Source organism: Prunus persica, chromosome G7, assembly GCF_000346465.2.
Source record: "Prunus persica cultivar Lovell chromosome G7, Prunus_persica_NCBIv2, whole genome shotgun sequence".
In the NCBI taxonomy this organism is placed as follows: domain Eukaryota; kingdom Viridiplantae; phylum Streptophyta; class Magnoliopsida; order Rosales; family Rosaceae; genus Prunus; species Prunus persica.
Window position 1 is genome coordinate 20,518,872 of NC_034015.1, and position 18,368 is coordinate 20,537,239.

The 18,368-nt window shown below is 38.4% G+C and overlaps 3 protein-coding genes and 1 pseudogene across 7 annotated transcripts; 3 read left to right on the forward strand and 1 right to left on the reverse strand.

Moving 5' to 3' along the window:
* On the reverse strand, positions 366-2,077 carry LOC18770503 (GDP-mannose transporter GONST4). Its single transcript, XM_007202241.2, has one exon. It carries the CDS (start codon positions 1,622-1,624, stop codon positions 572-574), a length of 1,053 nt encoding a protein of 350 aa, XP_007202303.1. The 5' UTR covers positions 1,625-2,077; the 3' UTR covers positions 366-571.
* LOC18769378 lies at positions 4,070-6,822 on the forward strand (annotated as a pseudogene). Its single transcript, XR_002272451.1, has one exon. The product of XR_002272451.1 is annotated as a pentatricopeptide repeat-containing protein At1g31430 (transcript).
* Positions 11,061-14,654, forward strand: LOC18770949 (heme-binding-like protein At3g10130, chloroplastic). Of its 4 annotated transcripts, XR_002272745.1 has the most exons (9): positions 11,067-11,610; positions 12,092-12,229; positions 12,316-12,384; positions 12,484-12,555; positions 12,636-12,718; positions 12,798-12,929; positions 13,054-13,267; positions 13,569-13,681; positions 14,199-14,654. XR_002272745.1 is itself a non-coding variant. In XM_007202080.2 (8 exons), the coding sequence occupies exons 1-8, from the start codon at positions 11,200-11,202 to the stop codon at positions 13,611-13,613; spliced, it is 1,164 nt and encodes a 387-aa protein (XP_007202142.1). In that variant the 5' UTR covers positions 11,067-11,199; the 3' UTR covers positions 13,614-13,846. The 4 variants fall into 4 exon arrangements, 3 of the variants coding, with proteins under 3 accessions (XP_020425052.1, XP_007202142.1, XP_020425053.1); XM_007202080.2 differs by lacking the exon at positions 14,199-14,654 and having other exon boundaries at positions 13,569-13,846; XM_020569464.1 differs by lacking the exon at positions 14,199-14,654 and having other exon boundaries at positions 11,506-11,610; positions 12,096-12,229; positions 13,569-13,846.
* Positions 14,943-18,061, forward strand: LOC18769222 (3-ketoacyl-CoA synthase 11). Its single transcript, XM_007204775.2, has 2 exons — positions 14,943-15,510; positions 16,148-18,061. Exon 2 carries the CDS (start codon positions 16,154-16,156, stop codon positions 17,711-17,713), a length of 1,560 nt encoding a protein of 519 aa, XP_007204837.1. The 5' UTR covers positions 14,943-15,510; positions 16,148-16,153; the 3' UTR covers positions 17,714-18,061.

Below are 18,368 nucleotides of genomic sequence, written 5' to 3' on the forward strand. Positions count from 1 at the left end.
CTTAATTATAATGATATAAAATTCAGTGTAAATGGAACTGACGATACATACGCACTTCACAAACTGGATTTTCATTGAACGATGCACAATCCGCTGTACACTGTTCATATCGGCATTTGGCTATTAATATCTGTATAGTTGGAGATGAAATCTAACCAACAATGAACTCTAATATATAACCCCATCGCCAAACAGGTTGGAATCCCAAACTTAATTCAGGAAGAAATAATCTTCCTATCAATATTCTAAACAAAAAGAAAAACAAGAAAACTTTTGGCACACATTGCTTTGGTTTTAATAGTCCTTGGGCTACGCATGAGAGCATGCAACCATCATGTAACAGAAATGAATCAGACACCAAATAATTTCCAGATAAAAACAATGGCATTGTCATTAATCACTGGTGAAAAGATCAGCTGAAGTGCTCTCAGATATCAAATTGTAAGAACATAATTCGTGTGTAAACCAGATACAGAAAAATTCCTAAGATACTAAATGCTAAAGATAAAACTTCAAACATGCACTGCCGCTTCACCAGTAGCTTAAATATGACCAGGCAGGAATGGAATTCTCATACAGAAGCAAGTTTACCAGAAACTGCCTTCCCTTGATTTTCTTCAGGAAAGTCATCACCATCATTCTCAACGGGAGTCTGCTTAGACACTGCTGTTTCGCGCTGGGATGGGGCACTGCCAGCTCCAGTCACTGACTGCTGATAAAGAACACCCCCTACAATTGTTAAGAGGAGGCAGAGCAAACCAAAAGGACTGGCATGCTTATCCCAAATCAGCACATTGATGGCAACCGTAAGAAACTTATTAACAACACCAGTCACTGTAAATGCTGTTGCAGAGATTGCCTTCCTAGCTGCAAACCCAAAGAAACTGATGAGCAATCCAAACACACACGACAGTGAGACCGCGAAAAGTGCACCGGGTTCAAAGAAATTCGCAGCATTCGATCCCAAAGCACCAAACACTTCAGCATACTCTCCCGTTATAATCCAAAACGGTGGGGCCATCATTAGTGACAACAGATTGTTGTACAACACAAAACCCCAGGTGTTCAACCCGAGATTAGTGACCATATGTTTAATATAAACCATCTCAGTTGTAATGGTCACCAAATATGCAAATGCCCATGAATAAGCGGTCAGAGTGAAACCCGAATCAGTGGCCACATAGCCAACAGCTCCGCCCAAAATGATCAACAACGACACAAAGGTAAGCTTAGATGGGATTGGCTGTTTCCTAAAGGCAGTATCCGCTAGCGCAACCAAAAGGGGTGTGCATGATCTAAACACTATAAACGTATCCACATTGGCATGGCGAAGAAGATTAGTGTTGGTAAAGATTGCAAGGTAGAACACAAAGGCAGCAGGCAAAAACTTCTTGGCCGTCTGGAGTGAGAAGGGATCATGGTGTAAAAATCCAAACTTTCCCAGAGCCCAAACTCCCAATGCAGAAGTAAGGTATTGCAGTGCGGTCAAAAGGCCAGGGTAGTTGAATTTGGTAATGGCAAACTTGTTTATCACAGCTAACAAGCTGGAACAGAGTGCATACCCAACCACGAGACTGCTCGTGGCGAAGTACGGCTTAGTTGAATCAACTCTAATAGAAGACATTGAGACTAACTAATGCACCCAATTCAAATTCAGAGCAAAATCTAGCAGATCTTCAAAAATTTCAAGTACATATACAGTGAAAGACAGCGCTATGAAAGGTTAAGTGAATGAGAATGAAGAGGCAAGAACTTCATAGAAAATCCAACATATGGGTATTGAAGATTATGCCGATCTGCTATATTGGTCAAGAAATTAATACATAAAACGACGATATATTGGATTGAAATGTATAGATAGAGAATAAATTGTACATCACCGACACATAGAAAAGCGCGGATCTTGAAGCAGAAGGAAGCAAAGGATGGCCTCGCTGTGGAGGCTGAGATCTCAGAGAGAGCTTTGGAAAGCTTAGAGAAGCGAAATGGGGGAGAAGAACAGAGAGAGCCTTGCAGAACAGGGAGAGAGACCGACGAAAGAATAGAATTGAAATTTCTATGGCGTTGATTTGTCGAAATAAGAAGAGGTGAAACGGCTTCGTTTTAAGAGTTGTTGGTTTTGGTTTGCTTGGACTATGTCGTCGTGCGGGTTTATGTGTTAATGCCGTAGTTAATGGAGCGATATTTATTTAATATTAAAGATTTCTTGAGGAGGATCTCTGCAGATTTCCCGAATTAATGATCATGTAAGTGTGAATATAATAATATTAACAACAGGAAAGGTAAAGAAAAAAAAAGACAAAACATGCTGTCAAAAAATATTCACACTTGCCTTATATGTTGAAATTTTCATAAGAAATTGAAGTACTTCTTCAAAAAGTACTTGGGAGTGCTTCCTGAAGATGCACATGACAGGTGCTTCTCTAGAAAACGCTTCTATGACTCAAAAGCGCTTCTAAACTTTTTTATTAAGCGCTGTCAGAAGCGCTTTTAATTGTAAAAAAGCGCTTTTAACTATTTCAGAAGCACTTCCAAACATGTCATAAGTCGGTTGGTCAGGATAATAAGTCTGATTCATTACATCTGAATTTATAATACTGAATTAATATTATAAAGTAATTTATCCTATTGCTTGTATTTAAGAAAGAAAGAAAAAAAAGTTGCAGGTTGGTGCACTAATCAAATTGTTGGGTCGTTTGGAAGCCTCTAAGTAATGTTCACTCTTGAAGCCCAACATAGGCCCAAATTATTGCAAGCTGTTGACACAGCAAATTAGGCCCAATATTAGAACCAAAGCAAGCGTTCAAAATCACAACCAACCAAACCAGAAGCCGAATATGCTCACCCAACAACACAACGGTCAATCCTTCATGTTCAATTCCCGCCACTTTCTATCTAAGCCATTCCTCTTCCCAACCTCCTGTCACAACCCCACACTAACCAAAGCATCATGCATCCAATAAAGTGACCTCTCTACAAGGAGTCAAAGGCCGTTGGTTCTGCAAAATTGGATCACAGAGTGGTGATCTATTGCCTAATCTTGCTGAATATCGCTTTATTGTGGGGACTCTCCAGTATCTTACTTGGACTAGGCCTGATCTCTCATATGCAGTCAATCACGTGTGTCAGTTTATGCATACTCCAAGAGACCCTCATCTACAAGTAGTAAAAAGAATTCTGAGATGCCTTAAAGGCACAATCAACCATGGTCTTTTTATTCAAAAGCAAGCTACTAATGTTCTATCTCTGCAAGCCTACTCTGATGCAGATTGGGCAGGTTGCCCTTATGATCCACGATCTCCTGGAGGTTATTGCGTCTTTCTAGGATGTACTCTCATTAGTTGGAGTGCAAAGAACCAATCATTTGTGGAAAGATCCTCAACTGAAGCTGAGTACAGATCACTCACTTTAACAGCAGCTGAGCTTTCCTAGATTGCAAAGTTATTTGCATAAATTGGTTACAAACTTCCCTCTCTTCCAGTCTTATGGTGTGATAATATATCTGCCATAGCGCTATCAAATAATCCTGTGTTTCATTCTAGAACTAAACATTTTGAGCTAGATTTCCACTACATTAGAGAACAAGTTCTCAATCAAAAATTGACTGTGAAGTATGTTTGTAGTCAAGACCAAATTGCTGACATTCACACCAAGTCTTTCAGCAAGCAACGTTTCCTTTTTCTCTGGTCTAAGCTTTCACTTCAGTCCCCTCCATTCAGCTTGAGGGGGTGTAAAGAGACCTCTCTATAAGGAGTGTTAAATTTAATACACACTTGAAGAATATTGAAAAATCTAGAAGAAATTAGAAAACTCAAGAAAGTTCATAACTTTGACAAAGTCAAGTTTTAAGAGAGGATTGTTGTAAATTCTAGAAAAGTCCTGATAAAAATCTTGTAATAAGGTAATATTATATTATAAAGTAGTGGCTAGGAGAAGAAGTCAAGTCCACCAACTTGGAGAATGGCGGCAGCTTTAGTGTATAAATAGATGTTGTTGTCTCTTGTACAAAGTCAAGAGAGTGAGAACAGGCCAAATAGCCAGTAAAAAAGAGAGAGAACAGGCCAATAAGCCTAGCAAACAGTTTCTAGTTGTTGAAGGCCAATAAGCTTGGTCCTTTATAAGGCCTTGTACCCATCTATTGTTGAATAAATAAAATCACTTTTTTGTTCTCTAAAACCCAACAGAGTCAAACAAGTCAAAGTTAGTTATAATATTGGTGTTAATTCTCTGTTTAGACTGCTGTAGTTTTGATATGATCTGTTAGAGTATTGTTAGAGCACGACTCTTGTACAGTAAGCAAAGTCAGTTTTTAGTCTCTGTATAAATACTCTGATGTAATTTAATTATTCCTTCAAAGCTGCAAATCCATGAACCAGCTCAAACAGATCCAGTCCCAGATGTTTCTTCTTGGTCTACACCAAGACAGATTCACCCTCAGCAAGCTCATGGCCTTTTGCACGGACCCATCTCTTGGAAACTTGTATTGCGCTGAGAAAGTCTTCCATTACATCCAAAACCCATGTTTGTTCGTTTACAATAGAATGATTAAAGCGTTTGCTAAAAGGGGTAGTTTCAGAAGTGCCCTTGAGCTCTTTCGGCTGCTAAGGGAAGAGGGCTTGTGGCCGGATAGTTTCACGTACCCATTTGTTTTTAAAGCCATTGGATGCTTGAGAGAGCCTCGTGAAGGAGCAAAGGTTCATGGGCTTGTGGTAAAAACTGGCTTTGAGTTTGATGCGTATGTATGTAACTCGCTCATTGACATGTATGCTGGCTAGGGTATGGTTCGGAATTTTAAGCAATTGTTTGACGAAGCCTGAGAGAAATTGGCTTTGTTGGAATGTTACGATTTCGGGGTATGTTAGGTGCAGGAGGTTTGAGGATGCTTTTGATATGTTCCAGCGGATGCGATGTGAGAGCAATAAGAAGCCTGATGAGGCTACGGTGGTAAGCACCCTTTCGGCTTGCACAGCATTGAAAAATTTGGAGCTTGGTAAACAAATTCACGACTATGTTAAAAGTGAGCTTAAATTGACTACTATAATCGGAAATGCATTGTTGAACATGTATGCTAAGTGTGGTTGTTTGAATGAAGGCCGGCGAATTTTTGATGAGATACCATCGAAAAACGTGATCTGTTGTACGAGTATGGTGTCTGGGTATGTAAAATTGTGGTAGGCTGGATGAGGCTAGAGAGGTTTTTGATGGGAGTTGAATTAAGGATGCTGTTCTATGGACCGCTATGATTAATGGGTATGCGCAATATAACCGTTTTGATGAGGCCGTGGCTCTATTCCAAGAGATGCAAATTAGAAGAGTTAAAGGAGATAAATTTACAGCGGTTACTCTCCTTACAGGCTGTGCTCAGTCGGGAGCATTAGAGCAAGGGAAATGGATTCACAGGTACATGGAGGAAAACGGAATTAAGATTGATGCACCTGCTCTTATTGAAATGTATGCAAAATGTGGGTGCATAGACAAATCCTTGGAGATTTTCAATGGATTAAGGGAAAAAGATGCAGCCTGTTGGACTTCAATCGTTTGTGGGCTTGCAAAGAATGGCAAGGCAAGCAAAGCAGTCGAGTTGTTCTCAGAAATGATACAGATTGGCATCAACCCTGATGACATTAATTTCATTGCTGTTCTAAGGGCTTGCAGTCATGGAGGGTTGGTTGACGAGGGCCGTAAGTTCTTCAACTCCATGAGAAAGATGTATGAAATTGAGCCAAAGTTAGAACACTATGCTTGTCTGGTTGACCTCCTTGGTCGAGCTGGACTGTTAGATGAAGCAGAGGAGATGATAGAGCGGGTTCCAAGTGAAAACAAGGAGATTATGATTCCACTTTATGGTGCTTTGCTTAGTGCTTGCAGAATCCATGGCAATGTTGAGATGGGTGAAAGAGTGGCTAAAAGGCTAGCGGATATTGAATCAAGCGGCTCTAGTGTTCACACGCTTCTAGCCAATACGTACGCCTCTGCCGACAGATGGGAAGATGTAACAAAGGTGAGAAGAAGATGAAAGATGTTGGAGTTAGAAAGGTGCCTGGGAGCAGTTCAATTGAGATTGATGGCATGTCCATGAGCTTATTGACGGTGACAGAGATTAATATTGTTTTACACAGATTGATAAAGCACTTGTAGGGTTTAAAAGAGAAGGGAATGGAAAGAGAAAACCTAGTTTTAATTGGTTTATGATGAAGGATTGCAGATGTTCTGAAAATTTTATGCCCCAATTTATATGTTGCATCCCTTGTCATATGACTGCAGCACATCCAAACCTAAGATTTCGATCATTACGATAAAAGTTCAAAGTATGCTCTTAATAACCTTTCACAAAAACTTAAGATAATATTATAACGACCCAACCCCATGTCCCAATGACATCTTGGGTACATGGAATGGAGCTAGCTAAATATGGTGCAAATCAAGTCACTGGTTATAGTTATACATAATAAAAAAGGTACGTACTAATTAATTAAGATGATAACAAGTAGTAGAGTATAGGTAATTGATTATTTATGCAGCCGGAGCAAAGTCATAGTCTCCATCGTCGTCGTCGTCGTCGTCCCCTTCTGAGGATGTCACTGCAGAAGGGGCAAGACCCTCAAATTTAGGGTCATCTCTACCTTCTCCGTCTGCATGCTTCTTGCACCACAAGGCAATATTGTTCTTAGAAATGGGACACATTTTCTGCTTTTGTACAGGAATAAAAAGAAGAATAAGAAGAATGCTGGATTTCGGGTTTCTTGAAGAATTTCTTTCAAGGGGGTGGTATAAGCAGTAGTTGGAAGGAGTGTGTGTGTGGAGAGATTGAGTCTGCAAGGTAATATAAGGTGATATATATAGAGGGAGGGAGGAGAAGGTGGCGGTGCAGTAATTCATATATATGCATGTAAAACTCATACATGCGCAAGGCATTCACGTGGGGAGTGTGAATAATGCATGAAGGCTGTGCAAGAACCATTGCCCCATGAGAGGTGGTGCTCTGTCATGCAGCCACCTAGGATTCACAGATGACAATTCAGCAAACACGTTGGTGCGACTGTGTAGGTTTTGACGATAAAATTGAAAGAAAAAGAAATGAAGGAAAAGATCTTTGGCCCTTTGGGTGCATGGTTGGGTTGGGTTGGGCCATTCTTGTATGCATGAATGCGATTGAGATATGTAATTGGTGGAAACTGAAAGTGATGGATCGAATCGATGCTTTATTTTATTTACATAAAGCTAGCAAAGATATGTACACATATTAATTGTGCCACTGATTAATTTAGCTCAAGGACAATCACCACAAATATAAAAGAAAGATAATGTTCTTATTTAATTGACTGAAGGAGATTTCTTAATTTCTTTCAGGTCAATATGAGTTGATTTTGTTATTTCAATGAGTACTCGAATAATGTCATCATGTCAGCATATGATAAAGAATCGTTAATTTATGATCTTGGAAATATACCGGACCAGCATCATGTCACACTAGTAGTCGCTTTCGACCAATATTGTAAATACACATGTGAGATAACATATATATAATTTTATCCCTCGAAAATTATTCTAAAAGAATCTTTATAAAGAGAACCCCTTTACCGTACGGCCACCAGCTATATATATATATGATATAATAATAATATGCATATACATCTGGCCTTAATATTTTACCATACACTGAATATTTCAGTACTTGATTAATAGGGAGGACTAGATTAGCAAAATGTCTACGTACATTTCATATGTATTGAAGGTATAATATGGATATGTTGCCTAATTTGGAAGATTGATAAGGACTGTCTATAAAATGTTGATAACTAAAACTTATCCCACATTCAAGATTCGTATTGGTACTCATCAACCTCTTACGAATAGTCATCCTTTATCTTTTATGTTAGACAACAATTAATATCCATATTAGTGCACATGAAATATAGGCACTTTGCTAGTTTAGTCTAGTCTAGTCTAGTCTAGTCTAGTCTAGTCTGATGAGGGGATGTTAACACAATCACTCAATCACACTTTGTTAGTCTAATGCATAAACAAGATAAATACTTGTAACAATTCAATCATTTCTTTTTCTTTTTTGACTTCAAGATTGTTGTTTTTCTAGGAATCATTGCTACTTGAAATCACAAATAGTACAAGGAAATCTAATAAAATTTTAATACTTTAAATAATAAACAAAAAACAACATAACTTGGAATTTGAGAAATCCCCCTCCACAACAACAAACTTATAACTTCCAAATTTGCAATCAATTAGAACTTAAAACCACGTTACTTTTTTATACATAAAAATATAAATATAATATATAATAAATAGAATATACCTCTTTATAAAATAAATAATAATAATTTTTTGTCGAGGGCCGACACTGATAGTAACATCACATGGTGAGCTTATTAATGGGATTTAAACATATATTAATTAAGTCTCACTTTTATTTAAGACTGTCAAGTTCAATAATTAGGGTAATTAAACCAATCTCATTAATAAATCAACGTCAGCTTCACAAACTAACGAATATCAAAATTAAAATATAACACATAATAAGTAAATAGACGGAGCTCCCTCGCATACTCGAATCAATGTGTCATTGACATGAACAAAACAACAGCATTCACTGGTTGTAGCCATGTCATTTGATTATAGCAATGATCAGGAAGCTTTATTCTGAAATAGTAATTATAATAGGCTAACAGCCATGGACCACGATGATCAGCATCAGATCATGCTGCTGGTGCAAAATCATAGTCAGGATAGTCCTCGTAGTCGTCACCGTCCCATTCAGTGCACGCTGCTGGAGCCTGGAGCGTAGTCATAGTGGGGAACGTCGTGTTCATCGCCGTCCCATTCAGTGCATGCGCAGGAAGGTAGTCATAGTCTGGATCGTCATCATCATCCCCGTCATAAGTACCAATACGAATCTTGAATGTCATCTCCATCACCATGCATATGGGTTGGAGTAGCATGAGAGGCCGATGAGCTTGAAAACGGGAGCCATGAAGTAGTAATTTTGATGCACTGACTAATTTTGAAGTAGCAAACTTGGAAGCATATGTATATATAGAAGTTTGGAGAGAGCGCGTTGGCGTAAGTGTTGCGTAGGAAACGAGGTGCAGATCGGAACCATGCATGCGTTTCATTCCAGATCAATACAGAGAAGCTTCATACCAGTTGATACTTTTGTAATGTGTATGCCTTGCCTTCCACTTGGAGCCTAAAGTGATATTTGAATGATTTATTTATTTATTTATTGTGTGACCTGGAAGTCAAAATATATTTTTAAAAACCGATTAAATCTGAAGGAGTATGCAGTTTTCAGTTGTTGATTCTTGACAAACAAACAAGCATGCAGCTTGAAACATCATATGGCATATACCCTCCCCCGTCCTCTTTTTAGAAAATTAAATATCAACTCAAAATACCAAGGATTTATTAACAATAACCCAGACCTTTTTTTCTCATGAATTTAGTGCTTTTCATACCATTGAAGTAAGCAAATTAATGTGGAGCATGAAACGTGTGCTCCACTCAAATCGGAATCTAATCCAGTTGCTACTATTACTAATTGCAAAATTAATGTACACAATTCTGCACTTCTTTTAAATTTTTTTTTTTAAATAATTGAATTAATATCCAATCGTGGGTGATTACAATTTCTTGGACTCCTGTGGTTCAAGAGATCTAGACTGTTGCTATAGATACCACTTTTCTTTTCTTTTTCTTTTTTTCCTTTTCTTCTTTGTGTTTCCACTTTAATTAACCACCACGTTTTTCTTATTAATCACCCTCCATTTTGCTTATATATATGAGAAATTGACTATAAAGTTGTCCTCCAACTATACCTCGACTTGCATATAACTCGTTCTTTCTATCAACTCTATTAACTTTTCCATCAAATTTAGGGCTATACTTGTCTTTTCACATTCTGGATTCTTCAAGTCTAACAGAGTTGATAGAAAGGACAATTTCTGCAAATTGAGGCATAGTTAGAGAACAACCATAGCTATTTTGAAGTTCATGGACGAAAATATAAGTCGGAGTATAATTCAGGGACAACTGTTACATTTTAGCTTATTTAAATAATAGCCATATCTATAATTGCCATCATTAGAAACCACATAAATAATAATTGGTCGCATATGACTTCATTAAATCAAAGGAGGTACACGTTAATTAGCTCGAAATTCCATAACAAAATTTTTCCAAGGGATCGAACAATCCTAGCAATTAATAGTACATTCCTTAATTTATCAAAGCTAAATATTACCACTCTATCAAGAATGCATGCAATTACTAGTCAGTCATGCAGCTGGAGCATAATCATAACCACCATCATCATCGTCATCGTCATCCCCTTCCATGGCTGCTGCTGCTGCTGGAGCATAGTCATAGTCTGAATCATCGTCATCGCCGTCGCCTTCTATACATGCTGCCAGGGCAAATATATCATCACCGTTGAAGTCGTCGACTCCATCGCCATGCACCTCGCACCATGAGGCACTGATGATCAACTTGGAAAGGGGAAACATTTCCAACAATTTGGAAAGGGGAAAAAGAAAGAAGAAAAGAAAACAACTGGAGTTTGGGAAAAGGGGAAGGTTTTGATTGGATTTGAATAAGAATGTTTGAGGGTTTGCCAGATTTATATAGAGTGGAGAAGTTTGCTGGGCTCGTTTTGCCACAAGTTAGTCGCGTGTTGAGAGTGTGGACTCGTGCTTCAAGGGTGTGCTAGCCCACTGCATGCATGTGAAATGTGCCACTAATATAGCACTAATGTGGTCCAGCTATATATATAGCTATATACATATACATACATATATATATATATATGTATATATATAGATATACGCACTTAACATACAGATTTTGTATGCACTAATTAGCAAAGATGACCAAAAAAGGAACCATATTGACATGGCTTTTATACAGAAATGGAATTTTCTACCGTCCATGTATTGCCACATAAAAGGCATTGCAGCCTCTAATTTCAGATGGGCCCTGTGAGTGTGACTAAATATCAGCCGAGATGAGATTCTGACTGACTGATCCAGCTGAGATGAGATTCTGAAAATGGTGGGGTTGATGACACTTTTCTCAAAATTGAACACCAACCAATCAAACTTTTGGCTAAGATTTTCGTACGCCAAAACCCAAAGCAATGCACCAAACTAACACAAACACCACAACCTTAGCCGTCAGCCCCACAAAATGAACAGCACACACCAAATTTTCAGGCCACTAATTCCTGCCGCCTGTGTCAGTTTCCGGCGGCTGAGCACCTCTAAGCTACTGCCCAGCCCACGTCCCAAAGCTTTGAAACACAGACACTTGTCTCTTCAAACAACCCAAAACTCCAAGTGGGCTGTCAGGCTAAGCTTACTGGACCAAAGCCCGCCAAAATCTAAACCAAAGGTTGACGTGGATCGGTTAGTGGATTTTTTGTACGAGGATCTTGTCCATCTCTTTGATGATCAGGGAATTGATCGGACAGCTTACGATGAGCGTGTGAAGTTCAGGGACCCAATTACGAAGCATGACACGATAACTGGGTACTTGTTGAACATCTCCTTCTTGAAGATTGTGTTCACGCCTAAGTTCCAGTTGCATTGGGTCAAACAGGTAACACGTTTGCTTACTCTGTTTTTCTTATTTCAGTTACTTTAAAAATAATGAAATGATTGGATAATGTGGCGAGATAAAGATAGATAATTCAATGATCATTTATGCTACATATTCTAGAAGCTGTGATGTTCTTGAAGATTTTGTATTGGTTTGAGTTGAGGATTGTGTTCTGTTGATATTATTGTATGGAACCTGAGTTCAGGTGAAGGGGGATTTGAAATTCTGACATCAAAGTAACTTATTGCAATTGTAACTGCACTTCCCTTCATTGAAATGGACTTTATGTAAACCAGCTAAACTTGGATGTGAGTTCTTCTGATATTGTATGATCATTATATCAGGATTTGAGATCTCATTGATATCTCAAAGCTCCTAATTTTTAAGTTTGTAATGAAGCATTCATGTTGGTATTCACTTGAAGAATGCTATATATAATGGCATATGGGTTATGCCTGTTTTACTGACCAAGTTTCTATAGACAGGACCATATGAAATCACCACAAGGTGGACTATGGTTATGAAGTTCATCCCTTTGCCTTGGAAACCAGAATTGGTCTTCACAGGAACCTCAGTTATGGGCATCAACCCGGAGACCGGGAAGTTCTGCAGCCATGTGGTAAGACTTACCTGTCTTTTATAACAAGCCAATAGAATGCATTGTTTATGACATGTTTTAGTAATTCACTATCCTTTGATGTGTAGGACTTCTGGGATTCGATAAAGACGAATGACTATTTTTCAGTAGAAGGTCTGTTGGACGTTTTCAAGCAGGTACTGGTCCATTATTCACTTGCCAAGTTGCCATTATATGATCAGAATCATGTACAGAGATTCTAAGTCCCTTCTTGCATTGTATGTAAAACTCTGCAGCTGCGGTTTTACAAAACTCCAGACTTGGAAACACCCAAATATGAGATATTAAAACGAACGGCGAATTACGAGGTGTGTATGCCTTTCAATGAATGTTGTGTTCATCAAAACTTAAGGCTTATAGACTTTATTACCATGTCCTGATTCTACAGGTGAGAAAGTACTCCCCTTTTATAGTGGTAGAAGGATCTGTGGACAAGCTGTCTGGGTCGGCCGGTTTCAATGATGTTACTGGGTGAGTGCTTTCCCTAGCCAATCATATGTTATTCTTCCCTTTCTTCTCTTGGATGATAAGCATAATGGATTCTGTTTAGGTACATCTTTGGGAAGAACTCCAAAATGGAGAAGATACCAATGACTACCCCTGTCTTCACTGAGGCATCTGATGCTGAATTTTCCAAAGTATCCATCAAAATATGTCTTCCACTGGAGAAGGATATAAGCAGGTGAGGTTCCTGTTTTTTGGTTTAGTTCTAAAATATTAAAAGAGGGAAATTAATAGATATGATATGTCAATCCGCATTTATTTATATGTGATGCAGTTAGTAATAAGAAAATACCTGTGACCAGTTTACCAGATCCCAATCAAGAAACAATTAGGTTAAAAAAGGTGGAAGGAGGCACTGCTGCAGTTCTGAAGTTCAGTGGAAAGCCTACTGAAGAGATTGTTCGCGAGAAGGAGAAAGAGTTGCGGTCTAGTCTTATTAGAGATGGTCTCAAACTTAAGAATGGTTGCTTGCTTGCTCGTTACAATGATCCAGGCCGAACTAAGAGCTTTGTAATGGTATGGTTGTTGTAACGTCAAAGCTCATAATTCTTAGATATCTGTTTTCCTTGAGACCTGACTTCAACCAGTTGGACAGATGTGATAAATAATTTGTGTGAGAATAGGCATAATATAACTTTGGTAAAAAGGATATCTAACCCTTGAAATTTTGAAATTATACTTGAGCATGAAAAAGTTACTGTAGGAAGCACAACTAAGAACACTGGTGTCTGCTGCCTTCAGCACTTGCTGGTTGCATTTTCATTTTGCGCTCTAACTATTGAACTTTGAATTTGTTGTGGGGTTGATTGCATTGTAGAGGAATGAAGTACTGATATGGCTGGAGGAGTTTACATTGGACTAGCATGTTGAGCATGGCCGTTCTTCTTCGTTCTAACTCTTCCTGTTGATCATTTTTCTCCACAACTTACGGTAAGAGTTTTTTCTCTTCCCATATACTGTATACACATTGTTGATTGTTGTAAAGTGTACCTTTGAGTTGTGAAATCAGATTTACTATCTGCTGCTTTCAAATGTCAAATGTTGAGACAAATTCTTGAAAAATTTGTGGTGCCCGATCGAATTTGGTCGTTTTCAGAAGTTTCCAATGCAGAATAAAACTCACATCCTGTCCTGGTGGTTTCATTCTGTCCTCAACCATTGTCTTGCCAGTATTTTTTTTAAAAAAAGGCATAAGCACCTCTGTCTCTGTGCTTTATGCTTAATGCCTAAGGTCGTGCGCATGTGCAAGTGCAAGTTTGCGAAATGCCAACCCAAGCCAACAAAGTTGGTCGCATTTCCTTTTCAACTATTTGCCTCTGCTGACAACGGATGCTTCGTACTTTATAATCATCAAACAGTTTCTGCTGAAAGCTTTTAATCATCAAAAAACTTTCAATGTTCAAACAATACTGTCTCTGTTAAACTCATGTATTGATTATGAAACAAGGTGATTATTATTGAAGTTGAATCAATGCAATGCAACGCCCTGCTCGCTGGGTAGCTTTGCTCATGGATGGAATGGAAGAACAGCTTGGCACGTGGACCCCTGACAGACAGACAACATATGTTCGAGAAAGAGACAAGACAGAAAAGTTAATATCCATGTGAACAACTCATCAACCTCATGGAAATGGTCCCTCAAAATCATAATCAATTATGAACCGTCCCGTATACATAAATTACATAATGTAGCTAACATATACTCGAACCAAATTTAATATCATTCACTCACTCAGGCTTTGTACATTCCGCCTCATGACTGCAGTCTGCGGTGCAATGTGCCTCTCAATTTTAATGTATTTTACCACTACTTAGTTTAATTGTGATCTCTAATGAGGGATTTGTGATCTAATTGAGAACAGTTTTAGAACATCTTTACTCCGATCATAATGCCGCAATTTTCTTATAAAAATCTTATGACACTTGAAATTTTTATGCTCAAGTTTCTACAATACCATATTTTCATAGTTAAATTCAATCTCGAATAAGCTACGCATAACCATTCAATTAAAGGGAGATTAAATCTAATTAATTATTCATATTCACCAATATATCACAATAAAATTTGGTTCAGGTTGTCGACTTGTAGTTGATGACATATACTGAGAATTTTGCCTAGTTAAAAGTCTTATCAAATTTATCAACAAAAGCTGCTTTGTCTTGTCCGGATTTATTATAAGTCCTAGAATTAGTTGGTGACACTCACTAAAATTAATAACCAAAAAAAAATTAAATTACAAATTAGAAAATGCAAAATGAAAATTCGGAAAAATGACTTTTCCAGCACACAGACGACAAATTACGGAAATTTCTTAATGGGAGAAAAAAAAAAAAATCCAGTGGAGTAAAACTTGATAAGAAGAAGAAGAAGAAAAAAAAAAAAAACATGATAAGAAGGTCTGAAAAGTCAAAGAGGCAGCTTGCGCCGCTTTGTAAACGCCGAACGCGTATTCTTCGCTGCTTTCATGGCTTCCCCTTGCCTTCTCGTCCTCAGCTCCTATTTAAACTAAATTAAATATATATAATACCAACCTCAACCTCTCCTCACGCACTCATTATCCTAATTTTAGTTTAATTTGCAATTTTCATTTCAAATTGGTTTTTTGTTTATTACCGTTTACACCTTTCCCGTTCTCTCTCTCTCTTCTTTTCTCTCCCCTCCCTCTCTGCCTGTAGATTTCTCTCTCTTTTGTTCTCAATTTCTCTTTGGCTTCTGTAGCGACATTCTGAGATCTGGTGGTGGGATCTGACGATTAAAGGTGAGTTTTTTTGTTCTGGGTTTTGCCGCATTATGGGACTCGCGGCTTTCTTATGCATGAATATTTGGTCTGTGATCGTTTAATGCATGCTTTTTGCTGTGAAATTTTGTTGGAATCTCTGAAAAGTTCAATCCTTGATGTCCATCTGCATCTGGGTTTCGTGCGATTATCGTTATCTTCCATTAGTTCTAGTAATTTTTTTGAAGAATATTTTCTTTTTGTGGTAAATTATGTTCTGGGATTAAAGTCTGAAAAGGGGGGCTTTATTTTTTTCTCACTATCCTTTTAATTTATATATTCGGTCCTTGGATTTAGGTTCTGTAAGTTTATTTTGCTTTCACTTTTCCATCATCTCAGTGATCTGTAGTTGTAAATCCGGCAGAACCCTCTCTTTTAAAAAACCTATATTGACATCTAAAAGTTGTAGAAATTATGTATTTCTTGGGAAGGGATTTCTGGCCCAATTGCAATTGAAATTCTATGCAAATTGCCTATATGCTTAAGAACCTCGTTTTGCCTATTTTTTGTTTGTTTGTTCTTTTGGCAGTTCCTCTTGTGCGCTTAGAATCTATTAATTAACTGTTGTTATGATCTTGTCGTGCATTTGATCTCATCCATATGGTTGTATATCTATCAGGGAAAAATGACAGAGCCGAAACCAGACACACCCTTGATCCCACCATCTTCATCATCATCATCATCATCATCATCATCGCGAAACCTTCCGGACTTCAAAAATTCAGTTAAACTAAAATATGTGAAGCTTGGTTACCATATTCTCATTACCCATGGAATGTACCTCTTTCTTTCCCCTCTTGTTGTTGTTATCGCTGCCCAGATCTCAACATTTTCTCTCCAAGATCTGTATGATCTTTGGGAGCATCTCCAATACAACCTAATTTCGGTGATTATCTGCTCGACTCTCCTTGTTTTCCTATCCACTGTCTACTTTCTCACCCGCCCTCGCCCAGTGTACCTTGTTAACTTTTCCTGCTACAAGCCAGAAGAATCTCGAAAATGCACGAAAAAGATTTTTATGGATCAGTCTCAAATGACTGGTACATTCACAGAGGAGAATCTTCAGTTCCAGCGAAGGATTCTTGAGAGATCTGGCCTTGGGGATTCAACTTACCTTCCAGAGGCTGTACTCAACATTCCTCCAAATCCGTCAATGAAAGAAGCTAGAAAAGAAGCTGAGGCTGTGATGTTTGGTGCCATTGATGAGCTTTTCGCTAAGACAGCTGTAAAACCTAAGGACATTGGAATCTTGATTGTGAACTGCAGCTTGTTCAATCCAACCCCATCTCTTTCTGCCATGGTTATCAACCATTACCAGCTTCGAGGGAACATAGTCAGCTATAATCTTGGTGGGATGGGCTGCAGTGCAGGTCTGATCTCAATTGATCTTGCTAAAAATCTTCTTCAGGTGCATCCTAACTCTTATGCACTGGTAATCAGCATGGAGAACATCACATTGAACTGGTACTTTGGAAATGATCGCTCAAAGCTTGTCTCAAATTGCTTATTTCGGATGGGAGGGGCTGCTATATTGCTTTCAAACAAAAGCTCAGACAGAAGACGGTCCAAATACCGATTAGTTCACACTGTTCGAACCCACAAGGGTGCTGATGATAAGTGCTTTAGCTGTGTTACCCAAGAAGAAGACTCCAATGGAAAGATTGGTGTTACTTTGTCAAAGGATCTGATGGCAGTAGCAGGTGATGCTTTAAAGACCAACATCACCACATTGGGCCCTCTTGTTCTGCCAATGTCTGAACAGCTGCTTTTCTTTGCTACATTGATTGGGAGGAAACTTTTCAAAAGGAAGATCAAACCTTACATCCCAGATTTCAGACTAGCTTTTGAGCATTTCTGTATTCATGCTGGAGGAAGAGCCGTATTGGATGAATTGGAGAAGAACCTGCATCTATCTGATTGGCATATGGAGCCATCAAGGATGACACTCCATCGATTTGGAAACACATCGAGCAGTTCTCTCTGGTATGAATTAGCTTATACAGAAGCCAAGGGAAGGATGAAGAAAGGAGATAGAACATGGCAGATAGCTTTTGGGTCGGGATTCAAGTGTAACAGTGCTGTGTGGAAGGCTCTTAAGAGCATAAATCCAGCAAAGGAAAAGAACCCATGGATGGATGAAATTGATCGGTTCCCCGTAGATGTTCCAAAGGTGTCAACCTTCTAAATTTAATATGGTCTTCCCCATTCTTATGCCACCGCATTTTGGTGGCTTTTGCTAGATTTCTTTCTGATTGAGGTCTTAGAGTTGGTTTTCTTGTTTTGCCATGTGTGAGGTTCTAGGAATTTGATTGTTTCTTTTAGGACAGGTCTTTGGTGGTTTAGTAGGGTGGAGAGCAGCCAAATTTCACTTATTTACTAAGGGGTGAGGTGGTAGGGATTGTCTGAGGACATTTATTTATTGGTGTTTTTAGGACATTAAATTCGAACATTTCGAATTAGGACCTGTATGTTGTAACTCTACTTGGATGTTGGAACTAATTGAATCTCCTTGATATATTTGCTTCTGCTCTTACTGCTATAAATCTTGTACGTGAATTGGTGCGAGGTTTGTTACAAAATTATCACCGTGCATAGAATAGTTGAAAATTACCACCCAGAGGACCTTTTTACTGGAATTTTGTGGGGGCCAAAACAATCCTTGTGATCAGCTTTGTGATCTCCATCTGCTTGAAGACATTTTTCAAAACTTCATTGTTGGTCAACGACGGCAGATAACATCCCATAAAATTTTGGATAGAGATCCTGTTTGTTACCTACAAGTGTTTCTAGACATCCCCAATGAAAGCAGAGAGGTTCCTCTTTCACCTTATAACATATAA

Bases quoted from the DNA above. Each gene is read 5' to 3' on its own strand.
- LOC18770503 (XM_007202241.2), bottom strand. From the start codon at position 1,624: ATGTCTTCTATTAGAGTTGATTCAACTAAGCCGTACTTCGCCACGAGC.
- LOC18770949 (XM_007202080.2), top strand. From the start codon at position 11,200: ATGAACAGCACACACCAAATTTTCAGGCCACTAATTCCTGCCGCCTGT. The intron at 12,230-12,315 runs GTAAGACTTACC...TTTGATGTGTAG, and splicing joins GGAAGTTCTGCAGCCATGTG to GACTTCTGGGATTCGATAAA. The intron at 12,556-12,635 runs GTGTGTATGCCT...CTGATTCTACAG, and splicing joins AACGAACGGCGAATTACGAG to GTGAGAAAGTACTCCCCTTT.
- LOC18769222 (XM_007204775.2), top strand. From the start codon at position 16,154: ATGACAGAGCCGAAACCAGACACACCCTTGATCCCACCATCTTCATCA.